Raw genomic sequence first — 17437 nt, 5'->3', positions numbered from 1 at the left:
AATAATACACCCGAACGGGTTTGACTGTCAGCTCGGTACTATCGAGAATGGAAACTGGATATTATAAACAGGGCCAGACGACAGAGGAAACGAGAAACTAGTTGGTCGAATTAAATCTTCTTAATAATCCATATGAAACCCATTATGCATTATAGCCGTCCGATGCTTCTTTATAGGCCATTCGACCAATCGGTCATTTTGCATTTGACCGTGTAACCTTGACCCCCGAAGCGAAAACGCGAAAAAGGGCTCAGACGATCTATAGAGAGCAACTAGTATTATCATAGTGTCAAGTTATAACTCAATCGGCTGAGGTGTCGAGGAGGAGATAGAAAAATAAAAATTGTTGACGGACGGACAGACCTGAGGACATCAAACGGTTTTATTAGGTCAGTGAGCTGACCTAAAAAGCTGAAAAAAAATTACTACTAAAATGGCCCGGACATTACTATTGGCACCTTTTAGAAGTTGTTGGAAATAATTAGATTTCAAGCAGGTGATTCTCCTTTACTTTGGAATTGAACTCACCTGTGATGAGTTGCAGGTGCCTGCAATATATAAATCACTCATTCTACCAGTTTGAATAGCGAAAAGAAGTCATCCTGCTGTTTTGTGTCACTGTGTGTACCACAATGAGCATGGAGAAAAGAAAGAATACCAGAGAATTATCTGAGATCGTCAGATACAAGATTGTGGCCAAGCATGGACAATCTCGAGGCTACAAATCCATCTCCAGTGACCTTGATGTTCATGTGTCCACCGTACACAATGTTATCAGGAAGTTTGGAGGCCCATGGCACTGTAACCAACCCCCCTGAACGTGGCCGCAAGCAAAAAAAAAAAACTTCAAAGATTGCAGCAAAGGATTGTTTGAATGGTGGAGAAAGCACCACGATCAACTAGCAAACAGATTCAAGATGACCTTCAGACACAAGGTACGACAATTTCAACTCACACTTTCCATCACCAACTCATTAAAAGGGGGTTCTATGGTAGGAGGACCCAGGAGGACAGAGACAGAGAGACACAAAGACAGAGAGACACAGAGACGAGAAGCCTGACTGGAGTTTGCGAAAACACACCTGAACAAGCCAATATCCTTCTGGGAGAATGTCCTGTGGACAGATGAGACCAAATTTGAGCTTGTAAAGCACATCATCTCTGTTTACAGAAAACAAAATGAAGCCTTCAAAGAAAAGAACACCTTCCCTACAGTCAAACATGGAGGAGGTTCAGTGATGTTTTGGGGTTGCTGTGCTGCCTCTGGCACTGGATGCCTTGAATGTGTGCATGGCATCATAAAATCAGGAGATTACTGTCAAAGCAATCTCTCCAAAATTATCATCATGGGTTTGAGGGTGATAAAAATAATAATAATAAAATGTTGCCAATTAAATTTGATTCAAACAAATGTATTATTATAAACCTTTAAAGGTCCCCTGACATGAAAAATAAACTTGTTATTTATATATTAACTTGACCTTCCTAGTGAAGAAATCACCCATGTTTTTTTTTTTATCAAAAATGGGATAATTAGAGCAATATTTCGATCATTTCTGGAGCCTTTCACAATGTGCTATTTCATCGCCCCTAAAAAAATGGACTTCAGCGAATCACAGCATGACGTCACATACAGTAACTCACACAGAGTGGATTGACTCGAGAGTCCAGATGTCGCGTGCCTTATAAAGTACGTACAAATGCATTTTGCACATGTTAGTGCAATCTCTGTGATCGTCTTAATTCCAGTGATTGTTTCGCGAAATTTTTTAATAGTTTAAGCCGTACTTTCGAAAATGCCTGCAAGATGTATCGTAGCAGGATGCAGCAATACAAGCAAAGACGGTGTAAGCCTTCATGTATTCCCGAAAGATGATAATCGTCAGAGAATATGGACATCTAAAGGGAAGTTGACGAGGGGAAACTGAAAAGGCCCCAGCGACACGAGCGTCATTTGCAGTGCCCACTTCGAAGACAGTGACTTTCAGCACGGGCTCGATTCATCCCTCTATTCATCCCAACCCCTCATTCCTCACACACAGAGACAAGAAATTATGCTTCTGAGCCGTGTATGCACAACAATCACGAGGCAATTATTTATCCCTTTACTACCTTGTCGGAGTCATATACAAATCCAATACATGTATGCACAATGAAGGGCTATACCATGTCCACAAAATATAAAATTTGACTGTTTAACCTTTCCATTTAAAAAAAAAATTACAGGGACATACAAGTAAAATACTAACCATTAATATTGCATCATTTCAAGGTGCAAGGAGATAATTTTAAAATCAAACAATGTGAAAAACCTGCACCCACATTTTGCAGCTTATTGAATTGTTCGTTGAAACCAGCCTGCTGGGATAGGTACGATTCCACATACATGCAAGCCAGGTATGGCTGCACTCGACATACATGGGTTTATTCTAAAGTGAAGGTACTGCTTTCATTGGCTTGCTGTTCATTAACATTTAGCCAAAATGCTGTAATAAAAAAAAGGGGAAAAAAATGTTGGCACAACTATGAAAGACAAATTTATCTGTCCGATTACACGCCTCATAGCCTCAGGACTCTTACGCATTGACTTATACATTGTGTGCATGCTAATACAAGTTACTTGTCAACTCGAGATCTCTAGAGTCAAGACTAGTCCGATAAATCCGTCGTCCGTCCGACTAGTCCGATAAATCCGTCGTCCGTCCGACTAGTCCGATAAATCCGTCGTCCATCCGACTAGTCCGATAAATCCGTCGTCCGTCCGACTAGGCCGATAAATCCGTCGTCCGTCAGACTAGGCCGATAAATCCGTCGTCCGTCCGACTAGGCCGATAAATCCGTCGTTCGTCCGACTAGGCCGATAAATCCGTCGTCCGTCCGACTAGGCCGATAAATCCGTCGTCCGTCCGACTAGGCCGATAAATCCGTCGTCCGTCCGACTAGGCCGATAAATCTGACGTGCTGTAGCTTTATTTTTTATCTACTGGTGCTACATGACGACAGTAGTAATAAAATAAATAAAAATGCAACAGAACGTCAGATTTATCGGACTACTCGAGACAATTGTATCGCAAGGTGTGTTCTGCACACAAGTTTTCATCGTATCCGAGCAGCGAGATTGCTTCGTTTTATGCACGGAGAGATACAGCCGATGACATGCGTCGGCCTTGTTTGTGATTAATTCGCCGCGAAGCAACATGTCCGCTGCGCTGTTCACGTCACCTCACTAAAATATTTCTGATATTGAGCAGTATGCAAGTCGAGTTTACATTATTGAATTACGAATAGGATTTAGTCTAACCAGTTGTTATTTCCGAGTCTTCCTTCGATGTCCTCCCTATCATCATGAACTCTGGGAATTTCATCGCCATTTTTCTCTGCTTGTCCTGCTTCGTGCTCGAACTGTTAAGGCCATATTTCATTTCCAGCTGCCTGAACTTCACCTCCCGCAACTATGTTATCCGACAATTCTCCATGTGATTCAGACCAAAATCCTTCATTTCTCACACTCACTGTTGCTACCAGACAAGTAAAAGTCTATGCCAGCCATTCGTCAAAACCAAATGTTTGATTTTTTAAAAGCAGAAATGAACGAAGCGATTGAGTCGACCAATCAAACGTGGAAACACACAGCAAGCCAATAGAATCACGTAGACCAGGGGTCGGGAACGTGTGGCTCGCGAGCCAGGTATGGCTCTTTTGATGATTGCATCTGGCTCGCAGATAAAATTGGAGTTTGAAACTTGGAAAGCCCAATATTCCTCGCAGAAGCTTTACCTATAGTTTGAATGGTGTCGTGCTTCATTCACGTGCAGGGCTGAACTTGGCAGAAGGAGAGAAGAAAAAACACCTCCGAATTGTCTGAAGCGGTTTTTGTTTCGTCCAGTCATGCGGCCGACGCGAGTAGTGATTTCGGTTCCTCCAATGACGTGCCGCCGCCGAGACGCGTCACGGAATTCATCTCGACCAATCACGCGCCACCGCTGAGGCGACTCGTGATTTCGGTTCCTCCAATGACGTGCCGCCGCCGAGACGCGTCACGGAATTCATCTCGACCAATCACGCGCCACCGCTGAGGCGACAGCATCCCAGAGTCGGCCGGCCGCGCCGCACCTCTCGAGTATGTCAGCCCGTGTGCAGGCCAGCCAGACTCACTTGGGTCAACATCTCCCTCTCTCTCATTTGCTCAAAGCTAACCCTTCGACGAAGAAGATGGCGAAAAGAAAAAAAGATGAGGAGTATCGTACATTTCAGGACGAATGGGCCGAAGAATTCACCTTTGTGGAGAGAGCAGGTTCTATCGTGTGTCTAATTTGCAATGACAAAATTGCATCGATGAAACGGTCGAATATAAAGCGGCACTTCGACACGCGCCATGCTACCTTTGCATCAAAATACCCTGTGGGAGACAGCAGAAAGAAACCGTGCCCAGAGCTACTGAGCAGGGTGCAAGCCAGCCAGCAGCAACTCCGCGTATGGACCCGGCAAGGTGACTATAATTCCGCCAGCTTTGCTGGATCTTTAGCAATAGTGAGGAACGGAAAACCATTCACAGATGGCGAGTATGCAAAAACGTTCATGCTGGATGTCGCCAATGAATTTTTTGATGATCTTCCGAACAAAGACAAGATAATCAAACGGATACAAGACATGGCTCTGTCGGCAAGAGCTGTTCATGATCGTACCATCATGATGGCAAACCAAGTGGAGGAAACGCAAGTGAAGGACATAAATACAGCGCCGTTCTTTTCCCTGGCTTTGGATGAGTCAACAGACGTAAGCCATTTGTCGCAGTTCAGTGTGATTGCAAGATATGCTGCTGGTGATACACTGCGCGAAGAAAGTCTTGCTGTTCTACCAATAAAAGGGTCCACAAGAGGTGAGTATTTATTCAAGTCTTTCATGGAGTTCGCTCAAGAAAAAAATCTACGAATGGATAAACTTATCTCGGTGTGTACTGATGGTGCTCCGTGTATGGTGGGGAAAAACAAAGGATTTGTGGCGCTTCTCCGTGAACATGAAAATAGACCCATCCTAAGTTTCCATTGCATTCTACACCAGGAGGCACTTTGTGCTCAGATGTGTGATGGGCAGCTTGGCGAAGTGATGTCGCTGGTCATTCGTGTGATCAACTTTATTGTTACCCGAGCCTTAAATACTCGCCAGTTTAAAACACTGCTGGATGAAGTTGGAAATAACTATCACGGTCTGCTTTTGCACAGCAATGTGCGTTGGTTGTCAAGAGGGAAGGTGCTTAGCCGTTTTGCGGCTTGCCTGAACGAAATCCGGACTTTCCTTGAAATGAAAGGGATTGAGCATCCTGAGCTAGCCGAAACTGAGTGGCTCCTCAAGTTTTACTATCTCGTGGATATGACTGAACATCTGAACGAGCTCAACGTGAAAATGCAAGGCATTGGAAATACAGTGTTATCCCTTCAACAAGCCGTGTTTGCTTTTGAAAACAAGCTGGAGCTCTTTATCATGGATCTTGAAACAGGTCGTTTACTACATTTTGAAAAACTGAGACAATTTAAAGATGCATGCACAGCAAGTGAGCCCACTCAAAACTTTGATCTCCACCAGTTAGCTGGCTTCACATCCAGTCTCCTACAGTCATTCAAAGCACGCTTTGGAGAATTTCGTGAGCACACTCGTCTTTTTAAGTTCATCACCCATCCAAACGAGTGTTCACTGAACACAGCCGACCTGAGTTACATTCCTGGTGTCTCCGTCAGAGATTTTGAAGCAGAAGTGGCTGACCTGAAGGCCTCAGACATGTGGGTGAATAAGTTCAAGTCACTGAATGAAGATTTGGAAAGAATCGCACGACAGAAAGCAGAGTTGGCGAGCAAGCACATGTGGACAGAAATGAAAAAACTTCAACCCGAAGACGAGCTGATTATCAAAACTTGGAACGCGCTTCCTGTCACATACCTCACACTGCAGCGTGTGAGTATTGCTGTATTGACCTTGTTTGGATCTACGTATGCATGTGAGAATGACTGCTCACTTATTAGGGTGCTAGTTAGGGCAGGAATTTGGAATTTGGCCATGGTGTGGGCAATAGCTCGCCTACTCTTCGCAAAGGACACCATGGGGTCTTTAATGTCTACCAACTAATGTCGGCACATGTTTAACGTCCATCCCAGTTTAACGTCCATCCGAGGGATGGCACACACATTGATGAATCACCCTGCCTGTGAAACACCGGATGACGGTTTATCGCTGGGTCGGGTTTCAAAAGCAGGCTAAAAAAAAACTCGGAGGTGAGTGTGCATACCTATAGGCCATCCTGCCAGTCCAGTTACCATGGATACAACTCCAATAACACAACAACAATAGATTACACATCACCTGTGTTCATTTAAAATGAAGGATGATGTGGATACAAACATAGCCAAGTGTACCTATAAAAGTGGGAAATCTCCGAGTTCAGTTTGGTAAAGGCCCAGTCACACCTTGACGTTTTAGCCAGCAATGGCAACGTATCAAAATGTATGTAAAACGCTGGCTTACGCTGAACTTTTGATGTTTTTTAAAAGATACAGACGTATTCATAACGAGTTGGTCGTATGCATAACATATTAGTAACGGACACAGAACGTTTCGTTGTCGTATAGATAACTTATACCAATGAATGCTTAGCCTGTTGTCGGCGTTCACAACCTATGCCCAACGATAGTCTAACTTATGCATAGCGCGCTGCACGTATCGCCGACGATTACGTGGCGTAGCCTATTAAAAGGCTGCCCCACAATGATTCAAATCATAACCGCCGGAGAAATGGAAGTGTCAACATCGCAGTCACACCTTGGCGATCTTGCCAGCGTATGCCGACTTCTGAAAAATTCGTCTAAAACGCTGGCGCACGTCGAATACGGTGTGGGTAAGTTTGGTATATGTGAATAGAACGCTAAAGTACGCTATCATACGTTGTAGTAAGTGGAGTATGTCTTGTACTTTTAAACATGTTAAACATTTTACGACGTACTTGCCGTATGCCTCACACGTTCCACATGCGATGGAAATAAGTTGTACGCACGATATGCGATCGTTGGCACACGTCGACAAAAGTTACTTGTAAGTTACTCAAAAGTCGAAACACGTCAATGTAATGGTTAGCGTCAGTGTTCCAGACTCCCTGGTTCTTTTTCTTCGGTATGACGGTGATGTTGACACTTCGATTTCTAGTGCGGTTATAATATAATGTAATTAATAGGCTGCCGCTCAACGATTTAAATCATAACCGCACTAGAAATCGAAGTGTCAACATGACCGTCATACCAAAGAAAAAAAAAGAAAAAAACAAAAAACAAAAAAAAAAACCAGGGAGTCTGGAACACTGACGCTAACCATTACATTGACGTGTTTCGACTTATGAGTACCTTACAAGTAACGTGTGTCGACGTGTGTCAACGATCATGTAACGTGCCGACAACAAGTTACTCATAGGTTAGAAATAAGTTTCGGGTAGGCTAAACATTACCTCGATGTGTTTTGACTAATGATTAACTTACAATTAACGCGTGTCGACGTGTGTCAACGATCACATAACGTGCCTACAACTTATGGCCAGCGTAGCGGAACTTGTGAGTCATACGCTGGCATACGTCGTAAAATTTCAAGCATGCTAAAATTTGAGGACAACCGCAAAGTACAACGATGAAAGCCAGCGTACTACGACGTATGGCAGTGTTTTTCAGCGTGCTCTTAATGTTTCCAAAACTTACCCATAACGTATTCGACGTGTGCCAGCGTTTTAGACAAATTTTTCAAAAATCGGCATAAGCTGGCTAAAACGTCAAGGTGTGACTGGGCCTTAAGGTATTTATAGCTCAAGGTAGTTAAGCCAAAGACTTCATCCAACAATTTGCTATTCCATTTGATAAAACTCCAAAGCAGCCCAAACAAAGTTAGTCAAAATAATCACAAACAAATAAAAAACTTTCTGGAGGTGGAATGCCATTTTCATCATCCAAAGCAAAATCCCTGGGACAATTATACTTTGTATGGTTGACAGATCTTTTGACAAGTATGGTTGATTTGGTAATCTGAAGAAGAAAAATTAAACATATTAAATGTGGTTCGGGGAAGAAATCTTGTGTCTGAGGATCAGATTACAAGTATAAAGGTGAGTTACTGCATCGTAATATAGTGCGATACGTCACATCTATAACCTCCAAACTTTCCTTCTCATCGGCTTTGCTTGGAAATAAATGACATGAAAAGGTAGGATTTTGACCACCACCGCCCCCCCACCACCCCACCACCATCCTCCTCAAAGCCTCCTTTCCTCATGCCACCCTCCAAATTCTTCTACCAACTTACTCTGCCTTATCTAACCCCTCTTTTCCAACCCCCACTATCTGCTCTTTTCTTTTCCAAATAAAATATATCTCCCTCCCCTAAACTTCCTTCAAATCCTACCCTTCGGTACATCATGCTAAGATGGCTCCTCATCTGAACAAAGAAAGCAAATGAGCCTCAATTCCCCCCCCCCCCCCGAGTCCTGGAATAAGACCCTTGCATGGAGAAAAACAAGTTGGAGCTTGGGGTTTTACCTTGTGTGATCTACAACACAAGCAATATAGGACCAAGTGACACCACGTTTTACAATTATCCATGAAGCCCCACACCGAAAACCAAGCAATCTCAATTACAATTATCCATGAAACCCCACATTCGGGAATAAGATGCTTCATGCATGAAGTGGACTTTCAGAAATTTGGCGAAAAATATCTGATTATTGGAGGTTAAAGAACTGAAGCAGAGTTCAACAATACAACACCATACGTTTTGCATTACACTCGCATTCAAATCAGCGTTGCACATATTAATTGAAACAGTCACTTTGCAGGACCAGGCATGCCCATGTTACTGATAACCAAGTTTAAAAAGTGGCAAACAGAATATTTCAAATGAATACGTGAGGACAAGAGTTTGAGTCGAGGATTTTGAGATTGCCACCGAAGGTACAGTTTGAAAGTTTCATTCTTTAAATTAAGGTTACTTACCTTGTATTGTTCATTCGGTCCAATCTTTTGCCAAGGCTCTGGGTTTTTATTCTTGTCCCAACTGTTATAATGAGAATTTGTATAATAAACATCCATATTATATGATTAGGGTAAGAATATAATTATGCATAAATTACAAATAACAGGTTCAACTGACAATGTCAATCAAAACAAATTTACTTTAACGAGAAACACCCTCACCCTACGAGAGTGTAATTATATATATATATATATATATATATATATATATATATATATATATATATATATATATATATATATATATATATATATATATTGTCTCTGTCTCTATCTCGTCAGTAAAGTACTTACACTCTGCAACATGCACAGTGCAAAATTGAAAAGAATCTCCACAGCTCTTGTAATACCCCCTCCCACCACTGAGTGGTGCTATATGGTACGTGTTTACAGAGAGAACTTGCGTCGCACTCCTCCCCCCTCCCGAATCCCCATGACTGATTTTCTTCTTTTTTTTCTGCCTAAAGCCTCCACAGGGAAACCCCAAATACAACCAACAAATTTCAACTCATTCTATCCAGCAGTTTAGGAGTGCATACAAATCAAACGAAACAAAATCCACAAGCCAACATATATACTGTTACAGTGGTTATGCCAGCCAAACGGTCATGATACTTCAAACTGGATTATGGGTCTTCATTTGGAAATCCAGGTGTCCCCACCTCACCCACCCGTCCCCCCAATCTAACAGCTTGGCATTCTTACTTGAAAATTAGAAGTATACCAGCCATGCTTACCTAACACTATGCTGATGGGTTTAATCAAAAGACAGCATGTTGTACTTCACAAACATATTGCATATCTACCTGTGAGTCTCAATCAGGAAGTAAAATGAAGTGAAATACTGTACATGAAAAAAAGGATCTTTTATAATAGGTGATTGTTGTTGTTGATGTTGTTGCCGTGCTCCTGTGTACTATGATACATTTTTCTATTGTTCCGAGAAGTACTACTATACATGACTTTGTGTGCTCCTTCCACATCCATCAGGCTTTATTCTAAAGGGTTACTGCTGTCACACCATTGAAACTGCTACATTGAAAGTTCCAAATTGTGCCTCTTCCTTTCCCCCTCCCCTCCCCTCCAGGAAAGATGGGCTTTCAAAACTGGCATTTTTATGAGTAAACAGACACTAAGTTTTGTTCTAAGTAAATCTCTTATTAGTATTCCAATGGTACCATTTGTTTTATTCTACAAAAGCAGGAACCCTTTCGAATAAAGGATGACCGACACACACACACACACACACACACACACACACACACACACACACACACACACACACACACACACACACACACACACACACACACACACACACACACACACACACACACACACACACACACACACACACACACACTTTCCTGCCTTCAACGCTTTCAAATCAAGTGGGTCATCGAAAGGATGAGGAAGCTCTTTTGACATCACCCAGCTCTTCAGATGTGCACACACACATAAAAACACAACACAGCTCAGCACAAGATCACAACACATTTAGAATGTGAAAAGGATGCAGGTGTGCACAGTAATTCACCTGCAATCAGGGCTTCTCAATGCCAAGCGTGCCATGTACAGGGAGGCCATTGCACCTCCGAGCCCCACAAACACGAACATTGGAATCAACTGTGGACAAGAGCAATGACAACGCGACAGTATGGTTAGACTGCATGTCTCCTATAAAACAAAGACCACTAATTTTTAATTCGTTGTAACAAAGATTTTGATGAACAAACAGATCGACCAATTTCACAGGAATTCCACCCGACCCTCCCCAAACCGCCAGATTATAAAACACTACACTGACATGAGTAAAATTTGGGGACAAGGCAGAGGCCACATAATGGAGAAAAATGGAAAGTAGAGAGGGAGAGGGAGGGACAGACCCTCACTTAACAGGATTGATTCTTAGTTGTTTACTTTCAAGGCCATTAAATCTGAAATGGCAAAAGTTTAGAAGTGATATTATTATTCACTAGCCGAAACCCCGTCACAGACGGATTCCGTTCCATGAGCCCAATATGACAACCAGTGGCGGCTCTTGTAAGAGCCGGATCCCAGTCGATGTACTCCATGGCCTTACCTAATGAGGCCTACAAAACGTCCTTGTACACGACATTTTTGGTGTACACTACTTGTGAAGAAGTCCCCTGATTCGTGCACGTGTCTACTTTGACGTACAAACACCGTGTCAAAACTTCTCAGGTCACAGTACCGAGAAAAAACGTGATGCGACCGCTAGGAGGAGCACAAAATTGGTCCTTCAGTATCAATATATAGATGCTTCAGAGTTGAAGGTTGACGATTGCCACTATGTGCGATGCACTCTTACAGGTACGAAGTTTCTTTCAGTCCAGGTCACAGTACCGAGAAAAACGTGACGCGACTGCGAGGAGGAGCACAAAATTGGTCCTTCAGTATTAATATATTGGTCCTTCAGTATTAATATATAGATTGGTCAACCTACTTGCATTAGGGTTAAGGACGCATCGACGACTACTTCTTCTTCTTTTAAAGTCTTAAATTAATTACACCTCCTCGTGGGGTCGACCGAGGAGGGGTGATTGGCCCAAGGATTTCACAAACCGGTTTACCAGGCGTGGCATTTGACTGGAGCCGATTCAAGGAGGAATTTGGAATTTGTTCAGGGTGACGGTGATAACTTGACGAAACGAGAAAGACAAAGACAGTGTACAAAGACAGTGGAATCTTTAACATCCAATTTTAGCTAACGTTAGAGGATGGGACATCCAGATTGACTTCAATCTGAAGTACGGTGAACTTTATTTATGCAATGCCATGCTTGTGAAGCACCATGACAATTTAGAGTCAGTCAGGAATTAAACCCAAAACATGCAGCTCAAAGGTAAGTGTGCTTCCTCTGCACCATTCTGTCGGAACTGGATTGTGGATGCATGTATGACTTCCACTTTAAGTGGCTTAAATTACTCTCTGTCTGTCTGTCTGTCTCTCTCTCCGGGGAAAAGTTGTCGGCCCAAGTCATTTCACAAACTGGCTGGCCAGGCCTGATGGCCAACTAGCGATGGCAGGAATTTTTTTTGTTAAGGGTGCCAGGGATAATTCACCTATTGTGAATGACATTGCAGGATCCATCACATCCACCAACAAATGCGAGCAAATGGGACACCCAGCTTAATGTCCATCCGAGGGACGTGCACTTTGTGCATCCTCTTGTGAAGTTAAGGTGCATCTGAACCTTAACTAGCATTGAATCGGCTTGTTCGCATCATCTAACCAACTCATCCACCGAGTTTTGGATGCTCTACCTGCATAACAATTAAACAGATTATAACTGTGCCGGTTGTTGTTGTTGTTTCATATGTAGCTTGTGGCTGCTGGTTACATCATTTCTGGAATCGTGGCTGTGCCGTTGTTGCAGTACCCATAAGCAGTAAGTTGGTACGAATTGTGCCAACCTCAGAAGGATGATAGGCCGAGTCAACACAACTGCTGTTATTTCAACAGCACCATAGACGCTCAATCTCAAGACCCTACGACCTACGATCTTACGCCAGCCACCATAACCGTGAACCCAACGCCAGGCTACTGGGCCTAACCTAAACTAGGCAGTTCATTGATAATCATGCTAATTCTACACCTTCCTGTCAGACTGATTAATGGGTTGTGGATGCACTTTAAAAAAAAATAAAATAGAAAAAGGCCCTCGGTAGAACACACACCTCGCTCGGCCAGGCTGAACAGTTTACATTTTGTATCCCACTAATGGGCTGGATCTGGATCTCAACTAGCATTGAATCGTCTTGTTCGCATCATCTAACCAACTCATCCACCGAGTTTTGGTCACAACTCATCCACAATTTTTTGAAATATGCTATACATCGTATTTGGCCCCATCTCTCAACGGTGAAGAATCACATTGAGAATTTAAAAAACCTCTCGTATCTGGATCTCACAAAAGTCGAATCAATTTGGCCTTGCACACACCCAAACTGTCTACCACATTTCGTCAGAATTTATCCATAACCTTTTGAGATGTATTGTTGTGGGCCGGGGGTCGGTGGCGAGGAGCGACAGCTAGGTGGAGCAGTAGGGTCATCTCCACAGAGTACCCGGAATTGAAGGTCGTAACCCTTAGATAACTCCAAAGGTCACGGGTCCCTGAGCGGACACCAATATTTTGACGGCGTGGGGTAGGGTTAATTGCCTAATTTCAATATACCCAAGTACCCACGTCGTCTAACTACCGGGGAAAACCACACCCTCGACGGACCTCGGGCGGAACGGGCCGTTTTCCGAACCCGATCCGGGTGTAAACTGAGTGGGGATTATCAAGATCCATTGGTCCAAATGAACAATTACAGCAACAAGGCCTCCCTAATTCCCAATACACACCGTGCTAAACCAATGAAAGAAACGACAGCAATGAGCTGGTACATTTAACAAGAGGATTTATTTATGAAAAATAATCGGGGAGGGGAGCACACAAAGAGCAGAGTTAAAACCGAATATGCAGTCAATGTACAAAGGTGAGATACTGAAACAATGTCTACTTATCGGACTGGTGCCACACAGACACACAGACACAGACACAGACACAGACACAGACACAGACACAGACACAGACACAGACACAGACACAGACACAGACACAGACACAGACACAGACACAGACACACACACACACACACACACACACAAAAAAGAAATGGGGCCGGTTGCCCTTTATTGTGCCCTACAGATCGGGAGGGAAGACGAGCTGAGGGAAGAGCCTGGTCTTGCACCTGCCCGACTCGTGCGGTAACGTCGATCTTGTCCGGTGGCGGGACTCGAAGCCGCGCCGATATACCAGGCACCGAGGGACCAAGGATTCAGCCACGGATGCCAGCCAGCTCGAATAATGACAAGGCGAAGGATCACTGCGACGAGACCAGAGCCAGCGACAAGACGAGACCAGCCACGAGATGACCGTGCCATCCCATCTATTTCTTTCCCGACCGGGGTCGAGGGGGGGGGGAAGTGTCTCACGTCACCGCACCCCTCATTCTCCGGGGGAAATCGGCCGTCTCTCCGTGATTGGTCGGGGGGCATGTCGGGGCGACTCGATCCCCCACCCCCCGAAGAGACTCTGCTTCTCTTGGAGCTCGCTCTGCACCCATTGGCTGAAAGGCGGCAAACGCGTTCGCACCCTTCTGATTGGCCGAAGCGTGGAGTCAGAACTTCGGTGACCGAGGGAACTCTGCCCACATGAGTGATCGGCGCGCCATCGTGCGGGGAATGGTCCACAGTGTTGTTGTTGTTATTTTTGTGGATATAAATTCTAGAGCTAAGACAATAACTCGCAGCGCACATACACTTAATCACCCATTAAACATTGGGACGGGACCTAACCATAAACACATACTTATCGAAATAACTAAGCTTAGGGACTGCTGTCTGTCTGTGTGCAGGAGGCTTCCAGATTCGTAAAAATATATATATATATATATATATATATATATATATATATATATATATATATATATATATATATATATATATATATATATATATATATATATTACATAGATATGGGGCTGCAAAAGTAGGAATACAGTAATGGAAAACAAAACGTGCGCACAAAACGTATTTTATTGATTATAAAAGCACATCAATAATAAACATATTAATCTCTCAAATGTTCAAATTATATGAATTCTAGTATAAAATGAATCCTAGCACCACGATTATAATACTGGTAATATTGGTATAATCCTTACTGTAGACGTAATTTTGCAGCCCTGTCCATATATATATATATATATATATATATATATATATATATATATATATATATATATATATATATATATATATATATATATATATATATATATTGTTGCGGATTCGCACCTGCCGGCGTGCGGACGGCCACGTAACTCAAATTGCGGCACGTCGCCCACCGGAGGAAACAATCCCGTCGTGACCCTCTCGGACTAACGCCGGGAACTAGTCATGGGTGGGCCTTTCGGCCTCACCACGATCGTGCCAATCGGCCCCCCGCGTGGGATAGGGTTGCTCACCAAATTCGACCTACCTAAGTACCCACACGGAGGGTAGACCGGGCGATCGCACCTCGTCGCAGGTCGACTTCGGACACGGGCCACTTTAAGCGACCCGTTCCGTACTATCGGGATAACCGAGCGGTGTTATCGTCAACCTCGACGGTTCGATTGATTATCGGACGTTTTTAGCCCACGACCAACCCTTTACGTGAAGTAAGATGGAGATTCAATAAAGGAAAAGACGAAGCGAAACGGGTAAAACAGTTCAACATAAAGCACATTTATTCCGCGGCACACGGAAAGCACACATATACAATTATACACCAAAAGCAAATGTAACAAAAGAAGAAACACCACAATAATGCACAAAAAGCAAATGTAAAAGAAGAAAAACACACTGCAGATCTACTACCGACTACCGAGCACACGGCAACACTTATACAGTTTTACTTCACAGACGGCGCCGACAACACATATACTCAAAGCAAAAGAAAAAGGGACCACCCTCCACTATGAGGGGGCAGACGGGCCTGGGGCCGAGACCGCGTCGAGCCTACCCGTCTGGTGATGAGCCGCAAAATGGCGGTGGCGCCCCGACTCCGCGGGCCTCGCTGGCACTGCCTGGAAATGGGGTGGGAACGGGGCCCCCTTCTCACACTATCTCAGCGCGGGGGGAAACAGGAGGGGGTTGTTGATGCTCGGGGGAATGAGGATATCTCGCTGGCTTGGGTCCCACGACGAGCATCTCCACCGCGACCTCGGTCGCGTTACCGGCCTCCCCTCTCCGCAGCTCCCCGACTCTGACACGAGCGCCCTCTCGACTGCCTTCGCCGCCGCCACCACCACTCTCCACTCTTCTCAGCTCCGTCCAACTGCTTTCTCTGACTCTTCTCTTCTCAACTCTCCTTGACTGACTCCTTTTCTCAGAAACTCCCTCAACAACTGCTTGTCGGCGAGCGAACGCGGCCCTTTATCGCCCCCGGGGCTTCGCTCCTTCACCTTCGACCCTTCATCTCTGGCTGGCTCCCCATTGGACAGAGGAAAAGTGGGCGTGAATGATTTTTGATCCGCGAATCTGCATATAGCGATTATACTCCGACGCACCTGGAGGCGGGGCCAAATCGCCCCACGCTCGCTGATAGGACGGAACAGAAGTGGGCGTGAATCGTTTTTGATCCGATTTCTCGGAAAGGTTGGTGTTTTTGCACCCGCTGCTCGGTGCGCGCCCTGCACGAGTCCAGGATCGGCGCCCACAAGCGGCGCGGGAATGGCGGTGATGCGATGGTTGCGAGAGCGAGATGTGACGGCAAGGGTCGTGGCTGTTGTTGTGAAGCGGCATTGCGGTTGGTGGTTGTTGTGTGATGGCTGTTGAGACGTGGTTGGTGGTGGTTGTGGTGGTAGTAATGGCGGCTGGTCCAAAATAAAGATAGTAAAAGAAAAACGGCTATCTAGAAGGGTCGCAGCCCGAATGAATAACATTTATTCCCTCTAAACAACGGGTTTGGGCCTAACTACACATATACTTACAGAGATATCTCACCTACGGGACCTGAATGGTGGTTTGCGAATTTCGTCAACCACAACAATATATATATATATATATATATATATATATATATATATATATATATATATATATATATATATATATATATAATTCCAGCAATCTCTGTGTGTGTGTCTATCTGTCTGCGACGGCCGTTTCTCGACAACCGCCAGTCCGATCTGATTGAAACTTGCCAGGAATATTTCCGGGGCCCCGCAGATGTGCCTTTTGGAGGTTTGATGTCAATCGGACGAGCGGTTCCCAAGTTACGGCCATTTAATTGCTTTTTCAGTGTTTTAAAGGTGTATATATCGCAGCTGAAGTGTCGTTCCACCATATCACCTTATCATGCCATTTTTTCTCAGAATAATGATAACAGCACATTAATAATAATAATAATAATAATAACACAATAATTGGCAGTACGCAATAATTGAAAAAAAAAGAATAACGTGATACAATGACCAATGTCTGTCAACCAATAACGACCTATATATTGTCTGTCAATCAGACAGGACACGGTGCTATGACATCACGAATGACATCACAATGCTTCCTCTTCGGATTGAAACTTGCCAGGAATATTGCCAGGGCCCCGCGGATGTGCCTTTGAGGTTTGATATCAATCAGACGAGCGGTTCCCAAGTTACAGCCATTTATCTGTTGACCAATGAGAAGACACGGTGCTATGACGTCACAATGAATGTTTATTTATTATTATTATTATTTTTTTTGCACGATTGACGGTCCGATCTGATTGAAACTTGCCAGGAATATTGCTGGGGACCCGCGGATGTGCCTTTTCAAGGTTTGAT

General features: G+C 44.1%; 1 protein-coding gene across 2 annotated transcripts in view; it reads right to left on the bottom strand.

The window, feature by feature from the left end:
* LOC147031722 (cytochrome c oxidase subunit FA4-like) overlaps positions 1-17437 on the bottom strand; it is a 40669-nt gene that overhangs the window by 7689 nt on the left and 15543 nt on the right. For both annotated transcript variants that reach the window (XM_085852913.1, XM_085852903.1), the window contains exons 2-3: positions 10591-10679; positions 9015-9075 (exon numbers count right to left, since the gene is read on the bottom strand). In XM_085852913.1, the coding sequence (XP_085709039.1) occupies positions 9015-9075; positions 10591-10679 (150 nt within the window). The remainder of the gene's footprint in view (positions 1-9014; positions 9076-10590; positions 10680-17437) is intronic.

The sequence above is a fragment of the Eptatretus burgeri genome, chromosome 2, assembly GCF_056783735.1.
Source record: "Eptatretus burgeri isolate ZD-2024b chromosome 2, Ebu_testis_v1, whole genome shotgun sequence".
NCBI classification, from domain to species: domain Eukaryota; kingdom Metazoa; phylum Chordata; class Myxini; order Myxiniformes; family Myxinidae; genus Eptatretus; species Eptatretus burgeri.
This window is presented reverse-complemented; position numbering and strand designations above follow the sequence as displayed.